Consider the following 25,444-nt stretch of genomic DNA (forward strand, 5'->3'; position numbering starts at 1 on the left):
TGCTGGCAAATGAGAATTATTATTTTGTTTCAACATCAGGTGAGAGATAACCCATCCCACAAATGTGAGTGCAAGGACACAGAGTGCATGAAGAGAAGTCAATATGAGCTGTTAAGTAAGTAAGTCGTGTCCGACTCTTTGTGACCCCGTGGACTGCAGCCCACCAGGTTCTCCAGTCCATGGGATTCTCCAGGCAAGAATACTGGAGTGGGTTGCCATTTCCTTCTCCAGAGGATCTTCCCTACCCAGGGATCGAACCCGGGTCTCCTGCATTGAAGGCAGACGCTTTAACCTCTGAGCCACCAGGGAAGCCCTATGAGCTGTTAGGTAATAGCAATTATTACATCAAGACAGTACTGAGCTCTTTCATTTACATATGCTGATACTTTCCTGCTTGACATTGGTCACAGAAGTTAAAAGAAGCAAGAACTTCACTTCACATCCCCAAATCAGCTGCACAAAGAATTTAAGGTCAGAATATTGAAGTACTCGCTACAGTGTTATTTGACTTGGCTTTTATTTTTTCTAGACATGATAACTCTACTATCAATCATTTTTTCCGTCCCAGTAATAACACAATTTGTTCTGGGAAATTTTGCCAGTGGCTTTTTAGCCCTGGTGAACTGCGTTGACTGGGTTAAGAGACAAAAGATCTCCTCAACTGATGTGATTGTCACTGCTATGGCAGTCTCCAGAATTGTTTTGCTCTGTGTAATGTTAATACATTAGTATTATATTTTGCTTCATCCAGCTTTATATGGTTTTAAAGTAAGAACTATTGTTTATATTGCCTGGACAATTAGCAATCATCATAGCACCTGGCTTGCTACTAGCCTCAGTATATTTTATTTGTTGAAGATAGCCAATTTCTCCAGCCTAACTTTTCTTCACCTGAAGTTGAGAGTTAAAAGTGTAGTTCTCATGATGCTTCTGGGAACTTCATTCATTTTGGTTTTACAAGTTGTAGTTATAAGTGTAAGTGGGACTATGCAGAGAAGTGAATTTGAAAGAAACTTCACACAGAAGACCAAACTGAGGGATATTTTATGGCTTTCACATGTGACCCTGCTCATTCTAGGAAACCTCACACCCTTTACTATGTCCTTAATATCTTTTCTGCTACCAATCTCTTCCCTGTGGAAACATCTCAGGAAGATGCAGCTCAATGGCAAAGGATTCCAAGATCCCAGGACCAAGATCCATATAAAAGCCATGCAAACTGTCATCTCCTTTCTCTTGCTATTTGCCTTTTACTTTCTGGTTCTAATATCAATCTGGAGTCCTAAAAAGTTGCATGAGGAACTGTTTCTCTTGCTTTTCCCAACAGTTGAAGTCATCTATCCTTCAGTCCACTCATTTATCCTGAACTGGGGAAACAGAAAGTTAACACAGGCCTTTCTATTGTTTCTGAGGCAGCTGGGGTGCTGGCTGAAAGACAGGAAATAGGTGGGCATCATGTGTCTTCTATCAAAAAATGAATGGATGGAGTCTGTCACGTTTTATACTTTCTACTCCTTTCTTAATTCTGTATGTCACTGAGTAATACCCACAGGTTTACCTAGAAAAGTTTTTCACCAAAACTTATCACAAAAAGTGTATTTATGTGTGTGTTTAAGAAAAATGGTGTTTACCTTACCATTAACTAAGGGAAAGACTAGAGATCTCTTCAAGAAAATTAGAGATACCAAGGGAACATTTCATGCAAAGATGGGCTCGATAAAGGACAGAAGTGGTATGGACCTAACAGAAGCAGAAAATGTTAAGAAGAGATGGCAAGAATACGCAGAAGAACTGTACAAAAAGGATCTTCACGACCTGGATAATCACGATGGTGTGATCACTCATCTAGAGCCAGACATTCTGGAATGTGAAGTCAAGTGGGCCTTGGAAAGCATCACTATGAACAAAGCTAGTGGAGGTGATGGCATTCCAGTTGAGCTATTTCAAATCCTGAAACATGATGCTGTGAAAGTGCTGTACTCACTATGCCAGCAAATTTGGAAAACTCAGCAGTGGCCACAAGACTGGAAAAAGTCAGTTTTCATTCTAATCCCAAAGAAAGGCAATGCCAAAGAATGCTCAAACTACCGCACAATTGCACTCATCTCACATGCTAGTAAAGCAATGCTCAAAATTCTCCAAGCCAGGCTTCAGCAATACGTGAACTGTGAACTTCCAGATGTTCAAGCTGGTTTTAGAAAAGGCAGAGGAAACAGAGATCAAATTGTCAACATGCGCTGGATCATGGAAAAAGCAAGAGAGTTCCAGAAAAACATCTATTTCTGCTTTATTGACTATGCCAAAGCCTTTGACTGTGTGGATCGCAATAAACTGTGGAAAATTCTGAAAGAGATGGGAATACCAGACCACCTAACCTGCTTCTTGAGAAATCTGTATGCAGGCCAAGAAGCAACAGTTAGAACTGGACATGGAACAACAGACTGGTTTGAAATAGGAAAAGGAGTACGTCAAGGCTGTATATTGTCACCGTGCTTATTTAACTTCTATGCAGAGTACATCATGAGAAACACTGGACTGGAAGAAACACAAGCTGGAATCAAGATTGCTGGGAGAAATATCAATAACCTCAGATATGCAGATGACAACACCTTTATGGCAGAAAGTGAAGAGGAACTAAAAAGCCTCTTGAGGAAAGTGAAAGAGGAGAGTAAGAAAGTTGGCTTAAAGCTCAACATTCAGAAAATGAAGATCATGGCATCCGGTCCCATCACTCCATGGGAAATGGAGAAACAGTGAAAATAATGTCAGACTTGATTTTTTGGTCTCCAAAATCACTGCAGATGGTGACTGCAGCCATGAAATTGAAAGATGCTTACTCCTTGGAAGAAAAGTTATGACCAACGTAGATAGTATATTCAAAAGCAGAGACATTACTTTGCCAACTAAGGTCCGTCTAGTCAAGACTATGGTTTTTCCTGTGGTCATGTATAGATGTGAGAGTTGGACTGTGAAGAAGGCTAAGCGCCAAAGAATTGATGGTTTTGAACTGTGGTGTTGGAGAAGACTCTTGAGAGTCCCTTGGACTGCAAGGAGATCCAACCAGTCCATTCTGAAGGAGATCAACCCTGGGATTTCCTTGGAAGGAATGATGCTAAACCTGAAACTCCAGTACTTTGGCCACCTCATGCGAAGAGTTGACTCACTGGAAAAGACTTTGATGCTGGGAGGGACTGGGAGCAGGAGGAGAAGGGGATGACCGAGGATGAGATGGCTGGATGGCATCACAGACTCGATGGACGTGAGTCTGAGTGAACTCCGGGAGTTGGTGATGGACAGAAAGGCCTGGCGTGCTGCGATTCATGGGGTCGCAAAGAGTCAAACACGACTGAGCGACTGAACTGAACTGAACTGAAGATTTTTCAGGTAAGCAATATTATTTTACAAAATATTGTGCAGTTGATCAGGATGATGAAGCATTGTGTTTTTCACATACATCCATTGTTTGGATGGTAACGACTCTGAATTTTAAATTACACACTGAGGATGTATGGATGTCAGATTTGGACTATAAAGAAAGCTGAGCACTGAAGAATTGATGCTTCTGAACTGTGGTGTTGGAGAAGACTCCTGAGATTCCCTTAGACTTCAAGGAGATCCAACCAGTCCATCCTAAAGAAAATCAGTCCTGAATATTCATTGGAAGGACTGATGCTGAATCTGAAACTCTAATACTTTGGCCACCTGATGGGAAGAGCTGACTCATTTGAAAAGACCCTGATGCTGGAAAAGATTGAAGGCAGGAGGAGAAGGGAACAACAGAAGATGAGATGGTTGGATGGCATCACCAACTCGATGGACATGAGTTTGAGTAAGCTCTAGGTGTTGATGATGGACAGGGAAGCCTGGCGTGCTGCAGTCCTTGGGGCCGCAAAGAGTCAGACATGACTGAGCAACTTAAGTGAACTGAACTGATGTATGTTTGGGATAGGTATTATTTCATCATGGATTCTTACTTCATAGTCAATAGAAATTAGAAATGTTGTTAGGAAACGAGAACCACCTTAAATTCAAAAATAATAAACGTTTTGTGTATATTATATATGTGTGTAATAAATTTCACTGAAGAATATTAGATTTTTATAAGTAGGCTAAAACCTTAGAAAAAAATGAAGTCCTATGATAGGGGTGAGCTTCCCTGGTAGGTCAGACAGTAAAGAATCTGTCTGCAATGCAGAGAGACCCACGTTTGATCCCTGGTTCTGGAAAATCACCTGAAGAAGGAAACAGCAACCCACTCCAGTATTCTTGGCTGGAGAATTCCATGGACAGAGGAGCCTGGCGGGCCCCAGCCCATGGGGTCACAAAGAGTCAGACACGACTGAGTGACTAACACTTCCATGATAGGGGTGAAGAAAAAAAAATAATCATGACTTGTTTTTAATGCTGTAGCATTATGACACTCAGGAAAATAATTTCTTACAATTTTTGTGTTATGATTAAAACTATATAATGAAATGTTAATACATGTAATATATAACAGAAGTTTTGTACCTTAGAGAATTTTTGTACTGTGTATCAGGATACATATATAGGAATGCCCCTGTCATTATTGTTCTGAGTAACTAGAATTAACACATCGCCTGGATTTCCATCATTGGTAAGATGGATATAATAGAATGCTTGTATAAAAGAATGCTATACAGCAATGAAATAAAAAGTAGAGCTATATGATGTCAATACAATTTATATAACAAAAAATCAACAAACTAGAGCTATATAGATAATAATGCACATTGGAAATTGAGGAGAAATATCAAGATTAAAAAATTCACTGGAATTCCAGACATACAAAGTTAAAAAATAGGTCGACTGGATAGTTTTTAAAGCATTACATTAGTGACAAAACTCTGAAGTAAAACAAATTAATGATTACTGTAACAATTTGGAGTGTATGGAGGGTGGAGAGAGAAAAGAAATAATATCAATAGAAAGGAATATACGGGGAGGGTCTAGATACCTGGCAAAATTCTGTATTATGAGTCAAATGTGAAAGTAGTATTAACACTATAATTTTTTTATTCCTATGCATTTGTGTTTCCTTTTAATCTCTATAGGTATTATGTTTTACAATAATGAATATGTGTAGAAAGCAGAAAAAGAAATTATTAAAATAATATTAACCTGAAACCACATATGCTCATAGATACCACTGTAATTAGAGTTCTTTTTGAATAAAGAGGAATACAGGGTTATGGTAGTATGAAGCCTGAGTTAAAATTTAAAAATAATTTTAATTAATAGAAAAAAAGGAAGACATGATACAAGAATTATAAATCCACATTATTTGTGCCTTTTAAAAAATTATTAATTTTAATTGAAGGATAATTGTTCCACAATATTGTGTTGGTTTCTGCCAAGCATCAGCATGAATCAGCCATAGGTATACATGTGTTCTCTCCTTCTTGAACCTCCCATTAAACTTCCACCTCCCATTAAAATCTCAAATTCAAAATATCTTAGTTTTCCTAGACACTTTTGTTTTCAAATATCCACTCACTCCCAGGTGGTGCTAGTGGTAAAGAATCTGCCTGCCAATGCAGGAGATTCAAGAGACATGAGTTCAGTCCCTGGGTTGGGAAGATCCCCTAGAGTAAGGAATGGCAACCCATTCCCATATTCTTGCCTGGAAAATCCCACGGACAGAGGAGCCTGATGGGCTACAGTTCATGGTGTTGCAGAAAGTTGGACACAACTGAGCACACACAGACACACGCACCTTTTGAGTGCAAAATTTAGTGAATTTCCTATGAACTAAACCTAGATATAAAAATATGATAGTTTATCTTAAAATTAAATAACAATTTTCTGCTTCCATCCATAATCAATTGCACACTAAGAATGTGTGTGTATGTGTATGCACACGTGTGTTGATGCATATGTTTTTGTTGTTATAAATTTTTTAGTTCCTTGTTAGAGAAAAAAAGACATAGAAAGGTAAATTTGTTAAAACTCAATACACATTCAGTGGAATGTTTGAAAATGTTTGTGCATATATTGTTGTACTTTGACTGCTTAATAAATTACCTAGATTTAATCACAGTAGCTAGAAATATAAATAAGCAGGTGAGAGAACTTAGCTTGCTAATGATGGTATTAAAATATGAAAGAAGATTGTATAGTGTATTATTATATATATATCTTCATTTCCATATGAAAATTCAATAAAAACATAGCACTTTTTGAGGTAACTTTACCCATAATTGTCAGAATGTAAGTAAAGGAAAATAACAGCAAGTAAATCATTGGAGTATGTCAGTTTGACATTGTTCTTGATGACATAGTAGGTAATGATAGTCTTTCATGCTAGCTCTGATGCTGAGCATGATTGAAGTACCTAATAGGAAAGATTGGCTAGTGTTCACCTGTCACAGTGAATTTTGCCACTTTGAAAACTGGATGATATCACATCTATCAGAGTTCTCCCATTTCACTGCTGTTATCGTCATCATGAGCTATGTCATTTAGTGATGGTTATAAATGTAATTTGGACAATATCTAAATATCCTAAAGATTAACATTATCTTAGCCTAGTGAAGAGAAAAATTTAAGTCAAAATGAGTATATTTATAAATTAGTCTTTTTAGTTTAAATGTATTACTTGCACAAATTATTTCATTTACTAAATTAAATTCCTTTAATAAAAAAGATAAAGCAAATAACCTTTACGAGCAAGCTCTTAACTGAGGGCTTTAGAGTGTACTCCAGTATTCTTGCCTGAAGAATTCCATGGACAAGAGGACAAGAGGGCTACGGTCCACAGGGTCGCAAAGAGTTGGACATGACCGAAACGATTGAGCACGCATAGGAAACATATAGGATGGTGTCACTGTCATTGATGTACTATAGTTTGCTCATTTGAATGGTGTTTTGAGATCAAGTTTTGTTCCTTGACTTTCCCCATAATGACAGACAAGCTGTTATCCGAGAAAAGTTACTCACATTATCTCTAGTAAATGAGGTTTTTGAGAAGCAAATATGATGTCAAAGACAAGAATATTCGTAATATATAGGGATATATCTAGCAAATACTGATTACTATTATTATAATCATCAGAAGGAAGATTATTCTGGTAAAAATAGCATGTTTCCTTTAAACTTCAATTTCTGAGATTCACTTGTAAGAAGTTATTTTTAATTTATGAATTATTTTCAATTGCCTACCTTCTTTCACCTAGACCAAGTTGAATTATTGTTACTTTTTATGTGTTTTCTTCTTTGGTTCTACAGTCAATTGAGGCTGCTGGTTACAAAGATGATGATAAAATTCCCAAAATCACAATTTAAATTCTGAAAAATGGCTCTTAGAAACTCCTACTTGGGGGTTTTCATGCTTTTTAAAATTATTTTAGGGAACTCAAAGGTGAAACTTTGGTAGAGAATCTTTCTTGGTAACCATTTAAGTAAACCAAATTCTATTATTTCACACATATTATAACAAAAGATTATATCAGATTTACAATAAAAGAAGAAATAGTTACTCATGTTGGCAGGAAAATCACATACTAAGTCATTTTAAAGAAATCAAAATGTTTTTCACAATGTTAGCTGAGGACCAGTGTGATAATAGAAGCTGGCATTTATTGAAATGGAAAGGAAACCACAATAAAAACAAAAAAGAACTTCAAAACTATTAGTTTTCAACCCATTAATCATCAGTAGTGGTATTTGGGATGGGAGCTTTTTTCGCTCAGAAGAAATGTGAAGCACAAAAGATAAGGACTCTATTTTTTTTAATCTATGAAATTCATAGTTGGCATTTGGGGAAATGCATTGATTGGAATAATGAACTGAACCAACTGGGAAGACACCGGAAGCTCAACTTCATTAACCTCATTCTCACCAGCTTACCCATAAAAGGATATGTTTCTTAATCTTAGTACTGATTGATTAATATCTACTTTGATGCTCTATGCAAAGCTACATAGCACTGGTCAAACTGGGAAAAATAATATTCAATTTTGTATAATGATCCACCACTTGAGTGTCTTGTTTGACATATGCCTCAGCATCTTCTCTTTCCTGAAGTTAGCAACTTTTTCCCATCCTCTTATTCTGTGATTAAAGTGGCAGTTTTTGTAATTTCAAGGCAGGCTCAGAAAGTATTTCAATTTAGTTTCCTAAAATGAGAGCTAGAACTCATAGTGCATGGTTTCAGGAATAGAACTCAGTTCCTGGGTGACTAAAAATAGCAGCAATTGTCCAATATTGCCGACTTATTCAGCTCTCCAATGTCCACCCTTTATTCCACATGTAAAATTTACAAAAAGATCCTGATTCTGTCTTTAAAAAAAAAAGTTTCCAACACTATATTAGGTGTCTTTTTTGCATTACAAATCACCTCAAGATCCTGATTATCCTAATAACATAGAGCATAGTTATGATCAAGCTTGATCAAATCATTCAAGCTTTCACTGTGCATCCTCTGCATTGGGTTTCAAAATTTTCCTCACTAACAACAAAAGTCGATGAACACAAATTATGAAGAGGTAGACAGGGAAAATTTTGTAACACGATGAGTCCTTATTTGCATCTGGCAAATGAGAATTCATATTTTACTTCAAAGTCACTTATGAAGTAATCCATCCCATAGTAGGGCACAAAGTGTATGAAGAGAGCTAATTTGAGCTGCTAGGGAATAGCAGTGTTTTTCATCGAGATGTCATTGAGCTCTTCCAATATTATTTCCTGGTGCTTTTCTGCTTGACATTCATCACAGAGTTTGAAAGAAATAAGAACTTCACTGCACAACCAGAAATCAACTTCATAAAGAATTTAAGGTCAGAATATTGAAGGAATCGCAACAGTGACATTAGACTTGGATTTTTTCAGACATGATAACTTTAGTATCAAGCATTCTTTCCATTCTAATGGTGACAGAATTTGTTTTGGGAAATTTTGTGAATGGTTTCATAGCACTGGTGAACTGCAATGACTGGGTCAGGAAACAAAAGATCTCCTCAGCTGATGGGATTCTCACTGCTCTGGCAGTCTGCAGAATTGTTTTGCTCTGGACAGTATTAATAAATTGGTATGCAACTATGTATAATCCAGCTCTATATAGTTTAAGAATTGTTATCCGTGTTGCCTGGACAGTAAGCAACCATTTTAGTAACTGGCTTGCTACTAGCCTCAGTATATTTTATTTGTTCAAGATAGCTAATTTCTCCAGCTTAATTTTTCTTCACCTGAAGTGGAGAGTTAAAAGTGTAGTTCTCATGATGATGTTGGGGACTTCAGTGATTTTGTTTTTTCAGGTTGCAGTGTTAGGTATAGATGAGACTATTCAGACAAGTGAATATGAAAGAAACATCACTGAGAAGACCAAATTAAGGGACTTTTTACACCTTTCAAATATGACCCTGCTCACACTAACAAACTTCATACCCTTCACTATGTCCCTGACATCTTGTCTGCTGCTAATCTTTTTCCTGTGGAAACATCTCAGGAAGATGCAGCTCAACGGCAAAAGATCCCAAGATCCCAGCACCAAGGTCCACATAAAAGCCATGCAAACTGTCATCTCCTTTCTTTTCCTGTTTGCCAGTTACATCCTGACTGTAATTTTAACAATTTGGAATTCTAATGAGCTGCGGAAGGAACTGGTCCAAATGCTTTTCCAGGCCCTTGCAATCACCTATCCTTCAATGCACTCGTTTATCCTGATTTGGACAAACAGGAACTTAACACAGACCTTTCTGTCATTTCTATGGCAGCCAAGATGCTGGCTAAAAGTAAAAGGAACTAGGTAGAGACATATGTCTTCTCGCAGAAAATTAAAGGATGAAGTCTGTTACAGTTTATACTTTCTTCTGCTTTTTGAAAAAATGTGTTATAATTGAGTAAATATCCAAAGGTTTACCTAGAAAAGTCTTTTACCCAAGCTAATAACAAAAAATGTCTTTGTGTATGTTTATGAAAGATATAAGAAAGATGATAAAATTGCATTCATGCATTCTAAGTGACTTCATTCATGTCCGACTCATTGAGACCCTGTGGACTGTAGCCTGTCAGGCTCCTCTGTCTCTGAATTTTCCAGGCAAGAATATTGGAATGGGTTGCCATTTCCTTCTCCAGGGGATCTTTCCAACCCACAGATTGAATCCTAGTCTCCCGTGTCTCCTGAAATGGCAAGTGGGTTCTTTACCATTAGCACCATCTAGGAAGCCCTGGTAATAATATTACCATACTATTAACCAATATATTTCAGATAAGCATTCTAACTGTACAAAATATTATGTGACATTCTTCAGAATTATGAAGCAATGTGTGTTTCACCTACATATTCTATGTTATCACCTTCCAATTGAAAAATTTATGATCTACAGTTATGAATTTTAAAGAACTGACAATTTAGGAATTCATCGTTATTTTCCACTCTAACTAGCACCACAGTGTGTTTAGATTCTATTGTTTGAGCTTCCAATTGTTTGGATGGTAATGACCTTCAATTCTAGATCACACATTGAAGATATATATTTGAGATAGATGTTACTCCATCATCACTTACTTCCATCCATCACTTACTTTATGGTTATTCGAGAGTAATTAGTAACATTGTTAGGAAAAGATGCCTAAAATAAAATTCAAGAATAACAGTCATATTTAGATAAATTTTACATATGTGTACAATCAACTCTATAGAGGACTATTATATTTAATACACAGACAAGCTTAGATAAAATCAGTTCTGTTATATGGATGAAGAAGAAAATATTAATCATTGCTTGTTTTCAGTGCTGGTACATTTCCACATGCAGTAAGGAAAGTCACTTTTTATAATTTTTAACTAAGAAGACATGTTGAAATGGAAATCTGATGTCAGATTATTCATTTTCCCACTAAACCACCTGGGGTTTCTTCTTCCATTTTGCTACCTAAGAATTCCTTTTAACCTTGAGACAAGAAGACACAGATCTTCCCTATCTTAAAAATGCATTCCGTATAAGAAAAGTAAAGAATTTTGCTATATGATTGAATGGCTTTTCTGCATGTATTAAAGTAGTATCTATGCTGTATAATAATTATAGGAAATGTCTTCAAGATCTGTTTTATAACAATCTCATGGAAAATGATGAAATAGAAAAAGTGTGTTGACATGGTATTGATAACAATTTTCACTAAAGGAAAGAAATGTATAATGTTGCTCAACAACTGAATTTACATGTCTACATTAATTCTTGGTTGTGAAATTATAACAACATGATCTAAACTTAGAGTAGTGAGTGAAGTGAGTGAAGTAGCTCAGTCGTGTCCGACTCTTTGCGACCCCATGGACTGTAGCCTACCAGGCTCCTCCATCCATGGGGTTTTCCAAATAAGAATACTGGAGTGATTGCCATGTCCTTCTCCAGGAGATCTTCCCGACCCAGGGATTGAACCCAGGTCTCCCGCATTGTAGGCAGATGCTTTACCGTCTAAGCCAAAATAAAGATAAATAATTTCTCTAGTGCTTGTTCACTGTGACTTATTAATCCACACTGACTTATTCATTCTTTTTAATTATCTCTCTGTCCTGGGAAAATGCAAACCCTACAATGTGGGGATCATGTCTATCCTGTTTCCTACCCCATCTTTGGACATAAAAAAAGTCCATAGAAGAGTTCATCCAAATGATATTCTAGTCACAAAATGGATGAAAAAACTATGAGGGCTGCAAACCAATGAAAATGAAACTGATCACAAACTCTGCAGGTCGCATGGATTTCCTAGTTATCTTTCCTCACCATTCAATTGCCTCTACAAAATCTACACAGTCTCAATTCCAGTTTCTGAATTAGACTGAGTAGACAAACTGCTGCCACAAATAGGCTCTCAAGCATGAAGTGACTCAAACACAGTGCACATTTCATTTTACCCTTTGAATAGTTCTGGTATGTCTGAGCGGCCTTCTTTAGGCAGTTGAATAACAGGAATTGGGCCGACCAAGTTTACCATCTTTATCATGCTGTTTCTTAGGTTGCTTGGGATTATTCCCATACAAGAAAGCTGGGAGAAAAAGACGTGGGGCATACTCTCCACGGAGAAGTTTTTGGAATGGGCCTAAAAAGAGTGGACATAATTTTCACTTACATGACATTGTTCAGATTTTGATCAGCTTACCACGACCATCTGTTAGGGGAGCGGGAAATGTGGTCACTCTCTAGCCCAGAACGAAGAACATGGACTTGAGATGGTGGAAGTGGGAGTGCACTTAGTTACATTTCAATCAAAATAGCAACAAGTCACTGTAAAAGAAATTTCTCCATTAAGAAGCATGGTGTAGCTTGTTCATGTCATTTTGATAATATCTACATGCCCTTATATCTGTCTTGAGTTCTTTTTTCTATTTCTTCATCTGCTGCAAAGATTTCAAGTTCACTCTACATGCTTGTATCTTCATAAAGTCATAGCTGATTGTGCACTGTAGCACTTGTAGCTTCTTCCTGTATTTTGCCTGTCTCTTCTGTTTGTAATTTCTGACTTAGCTAGTATAATGTTCTGTTCTAATGTTTCTAGTTATTTTCCCTAGGACTTAGGTGTGAAATGTGAACTATTCATAATTTCTTTATTCCTATAAATTATATAGAATCAACAGAATTCTTGACAGAAGGATCCTTGTTGATTAATGGTGAATAAAGTCTGAGCTATACAATTTTTTTCTAGCAATTCCTACTCAAAATTCAAAATATTTGCATTCAAATATATGACTCAGGGGAGATAAAAGCCCAAATTAGTGGAAACCAGTTCTCTCATATTTGTGTGTTTACATAGCTGAATCATCCTTTTAGTCTTAGCAGAAATAGGAAATTGCATCTGGCATCAAGGATAAATGCACATTATTAATGTTTACTGTGGAAATTATATAGCTACTGACTGTAAGCCATAAAAAAGGTATTCATGAAGCTTTGTATCTGTTAACAGGACCATTTGAAGTAGCACTGGAAATACAGTATAAGTAGAATAGAACACTTTCTATGAATATCTTCACAATTAAATCATATTGCAGAATTTTGACTGTTCTTTTTGAAATTATGATGAAAACAGTAAAGAAAGCATCATTAACGTTTGTAAGTCTACAACTGTTTTACTCTAAAGCTGTCAGTGAAGTACAATAAGGGAAATATTTTAATACAAATGTCAGTTGGAAAGAAGGGCTCTTTTTACTAGTGGCAACAGGAGAACTCATCTTAGGAGTGCTGAGCAATGGGTCAAGAAGAGGAAAGTCTCATCAGCTAGTTTCATCCTTACCTGCTTAGCTGTGGGAAGAAAAATTAAAATGTGGGTAACACTATTGGGTTCATTTACAGTGGGGCTATTTTCACATCTGTGTGCTACTAGCAAACTAGCAAAGATGATTAATCTTTTTGGGGCACTGATGAATCACTTGGAGATGAACAGAGATCATTCTGACATTTTTGAGATTGCATGCTGTGAAAGTGCTGCACTCAGTATGCCAGCAAATTTGGAAAACTCAGCAGTGGTCACAGGACTGGAAAAGGTCAGTTTTCATTTCAATTCCAAAGAAAGGCAATGCCAAAGATGCTCACACTACCGAAAAATGGCACTCATCTCACATACTAGTAAAGTAATGCTCAAAATTCTCCAAGCCAGGCTTCAGCAGTACGTGAACCGTGAACTTCCTGATGTTCAAGCTGGTTTTAGAAATGGCAGAGGAACCAGAGATCAAATTGCCAACATCCGCTGGATCATGGAAAAAGCAAAAGAGTTCCAGAAAAACATCTGTTTCTGTTTTATTGACTGTGCCAAAGCCTTTGACTGTGTGGATCACAATGAACTGTGGAAAATTCTGAAAGAGATGGGAATACCAGACCACCTGACCTGCCTCTTGAGAAATCTGTATGCAGGTCAGGAAGCAACAGTTAGAACTGGATATGGAACAACAGACTGGTTCCAAATAGGAAAAGGAGTACATCAAGGCTGTATATTGTCATTCTGCTTATTTAATTTATATGCAGAGTATATCATGAGAAATGCTGGACTGGAAGAATCACAAGCTGGAATCAAGATTGCTGGGAGAAATATCAATAACCTCTGATATGCAGATGACACCACCCTTATGGCAGAAAGTGAAGAGGAACTAAAAAGCCTTTTGATGAAAGTGAAAGAGGAGAGTGAAAAAGTTGGTTTAAAGCTCAAAATTCAGAAAATGAAGATCATGGCATCTGGTCCCATCACTTCATGAGAAATAGATGGAGAAACTGTGGAAACAGTGTCAGATTTTATTTTTGGGGGGCTCCAAAATCACTGCAGATGGTGATTGCAGCCATGAAATTCAAAGACGCTTCCTCCTTGAAAGAAAAGTTATGACCAACCTAGATAGCGTATTCAAAAGCAGAAACATTACTTTGCTAAAGTCCATCTAGTCAAGGCTATGGTTTTCCCAGTGGTCATGTATGGATGTGAGAGTTCGACTGTGAACAAGGCTGAGCGCCAAAGAATTGATGCTTTTGAACTGTGGTGTTGGAGAAGACTCTTGAGAGTCCCTTGGACTGCAAGGAAATCCAACCAGTCCATTCTGAAGGAGATCAGCCCTGGGATTTCTTTGGAGGGAATGATGCTAAAGCTGAAACTGCAGTACTTTGGCTGCCTCATGCGAAGAGCTGACTCATTGGAAAAGACTCTGATGCTGGGAGGGATTGGGGGCAGGAGGAGAAGGGGACGACAGAGGATGAGATGGCTTGATGGCATCACTGACTCGATGCACTTGAGTCTGAGTGAACTCCAGGGCTTGGTGATGGACAGGGAGGCCTGCGTGCTGCAGTTCATGGGGTCGCAAAGAGTCGGACACGACTGAGTGACTGAACTGAACTGAACTCCATTTCGGACTCTTTTGTTGACCATGATGGCTACCCCATTTCTTCTGAGGGATTCCTGCCCACAGTAGTAGATATAATGGTCATCTGAGTTAAATTCACCCATTCCAGTCCATTTTAGTTCGCTGATTCCTAGAATGTCGACGTTCACTCTTGCTATCTCTTGTTGACCACTTCCAATTTGCCTTGATTCATGGACCTGAAATTCCAGGTTCCTATGCAATATTTCTGTTTACAGCATCGGGCCTTACTTCTATCACCAGTCACATCCACAGCTGGGTATTGTTTTTGCTTTGGTTCCATCCCTTCATTCTTTCTGGAGTCATTTCTCCACTGATCTCCAGTAGCATATTGGGCCCCTACTGACCTGGGGAGTACCTGTTTCAGTATCCTATCATTTTGCCTCTTCATACTGTTCATGGGGTTCTCAAGGCAAGAATACTGAAGTGGTTTGCCATTCCTTTCTCCAGTGGACCACATTCTGTCAGCCCTCTCCACCATGACCCACCTGTCTTGGGAGGCCCCACAGGGCATGGCTTAGTTTCATTGAGTTAGACAAGGCTGTGGTCCTAGTGTGATTAGATTGACTAGTTTTCTGTGACTATGGTTTCAGTGTGTCTGCCCTCTAATGCCCTCTTGCAACACCTACCATCTTACTTCGATTTCTCTTACCTTGGGCGTGGGGTATCACTTCACGGCTGCTCCAGCAAGGCACAGCCATTGCTCCTTACCTTGGACGATGGGTATCTTCTCACTGCCACCCTTCCTGACCTTCAACGTTGGATGACTCTTCTCAGCCCTCCTTTGCCCACGGAGCCACAGCTCCTTAGACGTGGGGTAGCTCCTCCCTGCCGCCGCCCCTGACCTCAGATGCGGGATAGCTCCTCTTAGCCGTTCCTGCGCCGTCGCAGCCTGGCACCCTCGGCCACTGCCCCTGACCTCAGACGTGGGGTAACTCCTCTTGGCTGCTGCCCTTCGGGCATGGGGTCCTCCTGGCTTCTGCCCCTGACCTTGGACGTGGGGTAGCTCTTCTCAGCCGCGCTTAGTGCACTGGTCGCAGCTGCCTAGTAATGCTGAAGAAGCTGAAGTTGAACGATTCTATGAAGACCTACAAGACCTTTTAGAACTAACACCCCAAAAAGATGTCCTTTTCATTACAGGGGACTGGAATGCAAAAGTAGGAAGTCAAGAAACACCTGGAGTAACAGGCAAATTTGGCCTTGGAATGCAGAATGAAGCAGGGCAAAGACTAATAGAGTTTTGCCAAGAAAATGCACTGGTCATAGCAAACACCCTCTTCCAACAACACAAGAGAAGACTCTACACATGGACATCACCAGGTGGTCAACACCGAAATCAGATTGATTATATTCTTTGCAGCCAAAGATGGAGAAGCTCTATACAGTCAACAAAAACAAGACCAGGAGCTGACTGTGGCTCAGATCGTGAACTCCTTACTGCCAAATTCAGACTTAAATTGAAGAAAGTAAGGGAAACCGCTAGACCATTCAGGTATGACCTAAATCAAATCCCTTACAATGATACAGTGGAAGTGAGAAATAGATTTAAGGGCCTAGATCTGATAGATAGAGTGCCTAATGAACTATGGAATGAGGTTCGTGACACTGTACAGGAGACAGGGATCAAGACCATCCTCACAGAAAAGAAATGCAAAAAAGCAAAATGGCTGTCTGGGGAGGCCTTACAAATAGCTGTGAAAAGAAGAGAAGTGAAAAAAAAGGAGAAAAGGAAAGATATAAGCATCTGAATGCAGAGTTCCAAAGTATAGCAAGAAGAGATAAGAAAGCCTTCTTCAGCGATCAATGCAAAGAAATAGAGGAAAACAACAGAATGAGAAAGACTAGAGATCTCTTCAAGAAAATTAGAGATACCAAGGGAACATTTCATGCAAAGATGGGCTCGATAAAGGAGAGAAATAGTATGGATCTAACAGAAGCAGAATATATTAAGAAGAGGTGGCAAGAATACATGGAAGAACCGTACAAAAAAGATCTTCACGACCCAGATAATCATGATGATGTGATCACTTATCTAGAACCAGACATCTTGGAAAGTGAACTCAAGTGGGCCTTAGAAAGCATCACTACGAACAAAGCTAGTGGAGGTGATGGAATTCCAATTGAGCTGTTTCAAATCCTGAAAGATGATGCTGTGAAAGTGCTGCACTCAATATGCCAGCAAGTTTGGAAAACTCAGCAATGGCCACAGGACTGGAAAAGGTCAGTTTTCATTCCAATTCCAAAGAAAGGAAAAGCCAAAGAATGGTCAAACTACTGCACGATTGCATTCATCTCACATGCTAGTAAAGTAATGCTCAAAATTCTCCAAGACCGGCTTCAGGAATATGTGAACCGTGAATTCCCTGATGTTCAAGCTGGTTTTAGAAAAGACAGAGGAACCAGAGATCAAATGCCAACATCCGCTGGATCATGGAAAAAGCAAGAGAGTTCCAGAAAAACATTTATTTCTGCTTTATTGACTATGCCAAAGCCTTTGACTGTGTGGCTCACAATCAACTGTGGAAAATTCTGAAAGATGGGAATACCAGACCACCTAACCTGCTTCTTGAGAAATCTGTATGCAGGTCAGGAAGCAACAGTTAGAACTGGATATGGAACAACAGACTGGTTCCAAATAGGAAAAGGAGTACGTCAAGGCTGTATATTGTCACCCTGCTTATTTATCTTATATGCAGAGTACATCATGAGAAATGCTGGAATCAAGATTGCCGGGAGAAATATCAATAACCTCTGATATGCAGATGACACCACCCTTATGGCAGAAAGTGAAGAGGAGCTAAAAAGTCTCTTGATGAAAGTGAAAGAGGAGAGTGAAAAAGTTGGCTTAAAGCTCAACATTCAGAAAATGAAGATCATGGCATCTGGTCCCATCACTTCATGGCAAATAGATGGGGAAACAGTGGAAACAGTGTCAGACTTTATTTTTTGGGGCTTCAAAATCACTACAGATGCTGATCGCAGCCATGAAATTCAAAGACGCTTCCTCCTTGTAAGAAATGTTATGATCAACCTAGATAGCATATTCAAAAGCAGAGACATTACTTTGCCGACTAAGGTCCGTCTAGTCAAGGCTATGGTTTTCCCAGTGGTCATGTATGGATGTGAGAGTTGGAATGTGAAGAAGACTGAGCACCAAAGAATTGATGCTTTTGAACTGTGGTATTGAAGAAGACTCTTGAGAGTCCCTTGGACTGCAAAGAAATCCAACCAGTCCATCCTAAAGGAGATCAATCCTGGGTGTTCATTGGAAGGACTGATGCTGAGGCTGAAACTCCAATACTTTGGCCACCTCATGTGAAGAGCTGACTCATTGGAAAAGTCTCTGATGCTAGGAAGGATTGGGGGCAGGAGGAGAAGGGGTTGGCAGAGGATGAGACGGCTGGATGGCATCACCAACTCGATGGACATGAGTTTGAGTGAACTCTGGGAGTTGGTGATGGACAGGGAGGCCTGACGTGCTGTGATTCATGGGGTCACAAAGAGTTGGACATGACTGAGAGACTGAACTGATGTATCTTCTGGTCCTTAGTCAAATGATATTGCTGATTATGATGATGATTATAAAATTTCATGCCTGCATTCAGTTTTCCACAACAATTTAAATTCTCCAAATGACTCTTTAAACGTAGAGTTTTTCATGCCTTTTTTGTGCATTTCAGGGAATTTTCACTCAGCAGAAATGTGAAGCGCACAGGATAAGGTCTTTTTAGTTTAGTTTAGTTTTTTTTTAAGTATGAAGTTCATAATAGGCATTTGGGGAAATGGATTGATGGGAATAATGAACTGAACCAGCTGGGTAAGACACTGGAAAATCAACTTCATTACTCCCATTCTCACCAGTTTATCCATAAACAGAATGTATTTTTAATCATGGTACTGATGGATTAATTTCTATAGTGTTCATTGCAGATCTACATAACTTTGGTCAAGCTGGAAAACTTATAATTCTGTTTTGCATTGTGATCAACCACTTGAGTGTCTGGTTTGAAATCTGCCTCAGCATCTACTCTTTCTTGAAGACAGCTACTTTTCCCATTCTATTTTTCTTTGTTTGAAGTGGCAGGCTTTCAAGGCAGACTGGGCAAGTATTTCAGTTTAGTTTCCTAAAATAAGAGATAGATCTCATAGTGCATGTCTTCAGGAATAGGATCCAGTCCCTGGGTGACTGAAAGTAATAACAGTTGTACAATATTGCCCACTTATTCAGCATCCATGTTCACCCTTAACTCCACATTTAAAATTTACAAAACGTCCCTGATTCCATCTAGGAAAAGACAGTTTCCATCACTATATTGGATGTCTGTCTTGCATTACATATAACCTCAAGATCCTAGTGATTATGATCCTAGTGATGTTGAATGTAGTTACAACCAAGCTTTATCTAACGGTTTAAACTTCCACAGCATATACTACATAGAGGGTTTTAAAATTTTCCTTACTAACAACTAAAGTTGATGAACACAAATTATGGAGAGGTTAGACAGGAGAAATTTGCACAATGATAAGTCCTTATTTGCATGCTACCAAATCAGAATTCATAGTTTACTTCAACATCAGTTAAGAAGTAATCCATCCCATTTCAAGGCCACAGAGAATATGAATAGAGTCAACTTGAAATGTTAGGAAATAGCAATGCTTTTCATCCAGACAGCAATGAGCTCTTCCAATATTATTTCGTGATGCTTTCCTGTTTGATATTCATCAAAGAATTTATAACAAACAGGAATTTCACATCCAAATCAGCTGCACAAAGAATTTAAGGTCAGAATATTGAAGGAACATTAGACTTGGATTTTTTTCAGACATGATAATATTTATGTCAAACATTGTTTCCATTCTATTAATGACAGAATTTGTTCTGGGAAATTTTGCCAATGGCCTCATAGCACTGGTGAACTGCAATGACTGGATCAAGAGACCAAAGTTCTCAGCTGATGGGATTCTAACTGCTCTGGCATTCTGCAGAATTGTTATGCTCTGGGCAATGTTAATAAATTGATATGTAATTGTGCATAATCCAACTCTATATAATTCAAAAGTAAAAATTATTGTTCATGTTGCCTGGACAGTAAGCAACCATTTTAGTAACTGGCTTGCTTCTAGCCTCAGTATATTTTATTTGTTGAAGATAGCCATTTCTCCAGCCTAATTTTTCTTCACCTGAAGTGGAGAGTTGAAAGTGTAGTTCTCATGATGATGTTGGGGACGTCACTAATCTTGTTTTTTCAAGTTGCAGTGTTAAGCATAGGTAAGGCTATTCAGACAAACGAATATGAAGGAAATGCCACTCAGAAGACCAAACTAAGGGACATCTTACACCTTTCAAATGTGACTCTGTTCATGCTAACAAACTTCATACCCTTCACTATGTCCCTGACATCTTTTCTCAGGAAGATGCAGCTTAATGGTAAAGGATCCCAGCACCAAGGTCCACATAAAAGCCATGCAAACTGTCATCTCCTTTCTTTTCCTGTTTGCTGTTTACATTCTGGCTCTAATTTTATCAGTTTGGAATTCTAATGAGCTTCAGAAAGAACAAATGCTTTCTGATGTTCTTTTAATCATATATCCTTCAATCCACTCATGTATCTTGATCTGGGGAAACAGGAAATTAACTCAAGCCTTTCTGTCATTTCTGTGTCAGTCAAGATGCTGGCTGAAGGAAAGGAAATAGGTGGAAACATATGTCTTTTAGCATAAAATTAAGGGATGAAGTCTATAAGGTTCTATACCTTCTATTGCTGTTTTAAGTATGTATATAAGTGAGTAATGTCTAAAGGTTTACTTAGAAAAATCCTTTAACTAAGCTTCTTAGAAAAGTGTGTATGCATGTGTTTATGAAAGATATAAGACAGATAAGATTACCATATCATTAACCAATATATTTCAGATATAGCAATCTAATTTTACAAATATTATGTGAAGTGCCTCAGGATTATGTAGCAATGCATATTTCATTTACATATTCTATACTACCACTTTTCTGCTGAAAAAATTATGTATATTTATGAATTTTATAGAACTGACAACTTATCTCAGGAAATTATGGCTATTTTTCACTCTAATTGGTAACACAATGTGTTTACATTTTACTGTTGGAGCCTCCAATCATTTGGAATGTAATGACCCTCAGTTCTGAATCAACATGAGGATATATATTTGAGATAGATTTTTATCCATCATGATCACTTACTTCATGGTTATTGGAGAATAATTAGCAATATTCTTAGGTAAATATGCTCACAATAAAATTCAAGAATAGCAATCACATTCAGATACATTTTACATATGTGTACAATCAGTTCTATGGAGGAATATTAGATTTATGAACTTCCCTAGTGTCTCAGACAGTGAAGAATTTGCCTGCAACAAAGGAGACCCAGGTTCTATTCCTGGTCAGAAAGATCCCCTGGAGAAGGGAATGGCAACCTACTCTAGTATTCTTGCTTGGAGAATTCCATGGACAGGGGCCTGATGGGCTATGGTCCATAGAGCTGCAAAGAGTTGGAAATGACAAGCAACTGGCACTTGCACAAAAACTTAGAAAAAAATCAAGTTCTGTTATATGGATGAAGAATAAAATATTAATCATGACTTGTTTGCAGTGCTGCTATATTTCCACATGAAGTTATGAAAATAACATTTTTGACTTTTTAATTAAGAAGATATGTGTTGAAGTAGACATCTAATGTCAAATTATTCATTTTTCTCCTAAACCATCTTGAGGCTTCCTCTGAAATGCTAAGCATCTCCTCCATTTTGCTGCCTAAAATTTCCTTTTAATCTTGAGGCGAGAAGACTCAGATTTTCCCTATCTTAAAAACACATTCAATATAAGAATAGCAAAAAATTATGCTACATGAATCAGTGGCTTTTCTGCATGTATTAAAGTGGTATCTATGATGTCTATATAATAATTATAGGAAATGTCTTCAAAACCTGTTTTATGACAATCTTGGGGACAATGATGAAATAGAAAGTGTGTTGATGTAGTATTGATAGCAATTTTCACTACAGGAAACATATAACCTTGTTTGACAACTGTATTTACATGTCTATATTAATTCTTAGTTATGAAATTGTAACATCATTATTTACCTTCAGTTCAATTCAGTTCAGTTCAGTCGCTCAGTCATGTCTGACTCTTTGCAACCCCATGAATTGCAACACGCCAGGCTTCCCTGTCCATCACCAACTCCCGGAGTTCACTCAAGCTCACGTCCATCGAGTTGGTGATGCCATCCAGCCATCTCATCCTCTGTTGTCTGTCCCCTTCTCCTTCTGCCCCCAATCCCTCCCCTTAAGGTAAATAATTTCCACATCTGACTTACTCATTGCTTTTAATTATCTCTCTGTCCCAGGACAATGTAAACCCTACAATGGGTGGATCATGTTTATCCTATTTCCTGCTCCTTTCCTGGATATAAAAGTCAGTCTATAGAAGAGTTCCTCCAAATGATATTCTAGTCATTAAATGGATGAATAAACTATGAGGGCTGGAAACCAATGAAAATGGTCATCACATACTTTCCTAATTTTGTTTCCTCACCATTCAATTGCTTCTCCACAAGTCTACAGTCTCAATTCCAATTTCTGCATTAGACTGGGTAGACAAACTGCCCCCAAATAAGCTCCCAAGCATCACGTGACTCCAACACAATGCATATTTAATATTGCTCTTTTTAAGAGTAGTGATATGTCAGAGCAGCATTCTCTAGGTGGTTATCCATGAATCAGGCTAATCAGAAGTTTGCCATCCTTAATATGCTACTGCCAAGAATGCTTGGAGTTATCTCCCTTTCAAGAAACCTGGAAGAAAAAGGCACAGGCAAGACTGTGCATGGGTATATTTAGAGGGGATGGGCCAAAAATTGTGCTCATAATTTTCATTTATAGAACATTTCTCAGATTTTGATCACATTGCCACAACCATCTGTAATGAAATCTGGGAATGTGGTCACCTCTAGCTCAGAAATAAGAGAAGAACATGGAACTGAGGACACAGAAGTGGGAAGGCACTTAGTCAGATTCCAAGGAAAACAGCAACAAGTTCCTGAAAAAAGAAGCAAATGTCTCTATCCAGAGCATAGTATAGCCTGTTCATGTCATTTTGATAATACTGACATGCCCTTACATCAGGCTTAAATTCTTTTTTTTTCCTTCTATTTCTTCCTAAATTTCAAAGGAGTCACGTTTACACTACATGTTCATTTCCTCATAAAATCATAATTGATTCTGCACTGTAGCACTTGTACCCTCCTCATGTATATTGCCTCTCTATTTTGCTTATAATTTCTGACTTAGCTTCTACAGTATCCTGTATTAATATAATTAGTACTACATACTATATATATGTACTAATATATTTGTTCTTGTACCTGTGTGCCCAATTTGAAATATAAATAATTTTCTTATTCCTATAAATCTTATGGATTCTACAAAATTCTTGAGAGTTAGAAGGATCTTATTGATGAGTGAGAAATAAAAACTGAATTACATATTTTTCTCCTAGAAAGTCCTATTCAAAATTTAATATATTTGCATTCAAATGTATGACTTGGGGAAGGTGCAAGTACAAATTAGTGGAAACCAGTCTCTCTCATATTTGCATGTTGACATAACTGACCTTATTCTTTTAGTCATTAGAAGAAATGAGAAACTGCAGCTGGTGTTGAGGATAAGCAGACACTGTTAGCGTTTATTCTGAAAATTATATAGCAACTGATTGTAAGTCATAAGAAAGGTATTCATGAACTTTGTTATCTGTTGACAGAACTGTTTGGTGTAGCACTGGAATTACAATATAAAAAGAATAAACTAGTGTTTTGTGAAGATCTGTGCATCTAAATCACATAGCACAATTTTGGCTTTACTTCCTGGAATTATGACAAAAATACTAAAGAAAACATAAGTGGATGTCAGTCTGCAACTGTAACTATAAAGTTTTCAGTGACATTAGAAATATTTTTATACAAATGTCAGTTGGAACAAAGGTCTTCTTTCTAGCAGTGTCAACAGGAGAATTGATCTTAGGAGTACTGGGTTCATTGGACTGGTAAACTGCATCGAGTGGGTCAAGAATGGAAAGGTCTCATCAGCTGAGTTCATCCTTACTTGCTTGGCTGTGGCCAGAATCATTCAGCTGTGGGTAACACTTTTGGATTCACTTATAGTAGGATTAGCTCCACACCTGTATGCCACTGGTAACTAGTAAAAGTAGTTATTCTTCTTTGGGCACTAATGAATCACTTAACTACCTGGTTTGCCACCTGCCTAAGCATATTCTACTTCCTTAAGATAGCCAATTTCTCTCACTTCTTTTTCATGTGGCTGAAATGGAGAATGAACCAAGTGCTTCTTGTGCTTTTCCTGGCCTCTTTCTTCTTATTATCTTTTGACCTCTTAATGCAAGATGCTCTTGGTGAGTTGTGGATGAACACCTTTAGAGAACCTGAAAGGAACATGACTTTGCATTTAGATGCAAGTAAAAGTTTCTATCTTAAAAGCCTGATTCTTCTCAGCTTGACATATGTTATCCCTTTCATTCTCTTCATGGCTTCTTTGCTGCCTTTCTTTCTTTCCCTGGTGAGACACATCAAGAATTTCCAAGTCAACTTGAACCACCAAGAGATTTCAGCACAGAGGCTGATAAAAGGGCCATGAAAATGGTGACAACATTTCTCCTCCTCTTCATCGTTTACTTTATTTCTACTCCAACTGGAAGTTGGATCTTCCTTAAGCTACACTGGTATGAGGTCATGATGTTTGTCATGGTGATTTCAACTCTCTTTTGGTCAGGCCACTCATTTGTTATAATTTTGGGAAACAGCAAGCTAAGGCAGGTTGTCTTCAGACTACTGTGGGGTCTTAAGTTCTCTAAAAACTAATCAAAACTTTAGCTTAATAGACATTAAAAAAACTTTCTGTATTATATGTGGAAATACCTTAATAGAAGACTTTGCATGTTCATTTTTAGTTCCTAGTTTTTCTTTTATTAATCCTTTTAAGTGTTATTAAATTGCACTGGTTTCCCTTACAACATGCTGTTACTTAATCATATTTTCTCAAAGTCATCTGACATAATGTTCAATTAAGGAAAATGCTTCTGCTGTAACATTCGCTCTTAACAAAGGCTTATTTGGAACCTAAAGAAGGAAGCTTATAAAACCATACAATGAAATATTAATAAACATATGTTCAACACAATTACATAAGAATAAATGTATATGAAATCACAGTCATAGAAAGAGAAAAGAGTAATGCAATTTTAAACTAAAGGCAAATTTAAAATTAGAATAGTAAAATGTTTTGTAAAGTTTAGAGTGTAATAAGTACAATAAATGTTTATATAAATATAAAAGTATAAATATTACTCTGATGTTATTTATTTTGGAAAGGATCTGAAACAATTGAAGGTTTCATACACCATTCATAGAATTACACACATGTAAAACAACTTTAGGCAATAGTGTGACTTTAAGCAGTTAGGGTGAACACGCTAAACCTAAGACAGTTCAGTTCAGTTTAGTTGCTCAGTCATGTCCGACTCTTTGCGACCCCATGAATCGC

The 25,444-nt window shown here is 37.8% G+C and overlaps 2 protein-coding genes and 2 pseudogenes across 2 annotated transcripts; all 4 read left to right on the forward strand.

Annotated features, from left to right (window-relative positions):
• The first annotated feature begins 531 nt into the window (after positions 1–531).
• Positions 532–1,446, forward strand: LOC138079123 (taste receptor type 2 member 31-like). The gene is given in 1 exon segment (XM_068971965.1): positions 532–1,446. A coding segment is annotated over 1 exon segment (915 nt).
• Positions 1,447–8,852: 7,406 nt separating this feature from the next.
• Positions 8,853–9,770, forward strand: LOC138078901 (taste receptor type 2 member 31-like). The gene has a single exon (XM_068971663.1). The coding sequence runs from the start codon at positions 8,853–8,855 to the stop codon at positions 9,768–9,770; it is 918 nt and encodes a 305-aa protein (XP_068827764.1).
• Positions 9,771–19,679: 9,909 nt separating this feature from the next.
• On the forward strand, positions 19,680–20,549 carry LOC138078749 (taste receptor type 2 member 31-like; annotated as a pseudogene).
• A 2,054-nt stretch (positions 20,550–22,603) lies between these two features.
• On the forward strand, positions 22,604–24,762 carry LOC138078750 (taste receptor type 2 member 42-like; annotated as a pseudogene).
• Positions 24,763–25,444: the final 682 nt, after the last annotated feature.

Source organism: Capricornis sumatraensis, chromosome 4 (genome assembly GCF_032405125.1).
Source record: "Capricornis sumatraensis isolate serow.1 chromosome 4, serow.2, whole genome shotgun sequence".
Lineage (NCBI taxonomy): Eukaryota > Metazoa > Chordata > Mammalia > Artiodactyla > Bovidae > Capricornis > Capricornis sumatraensis.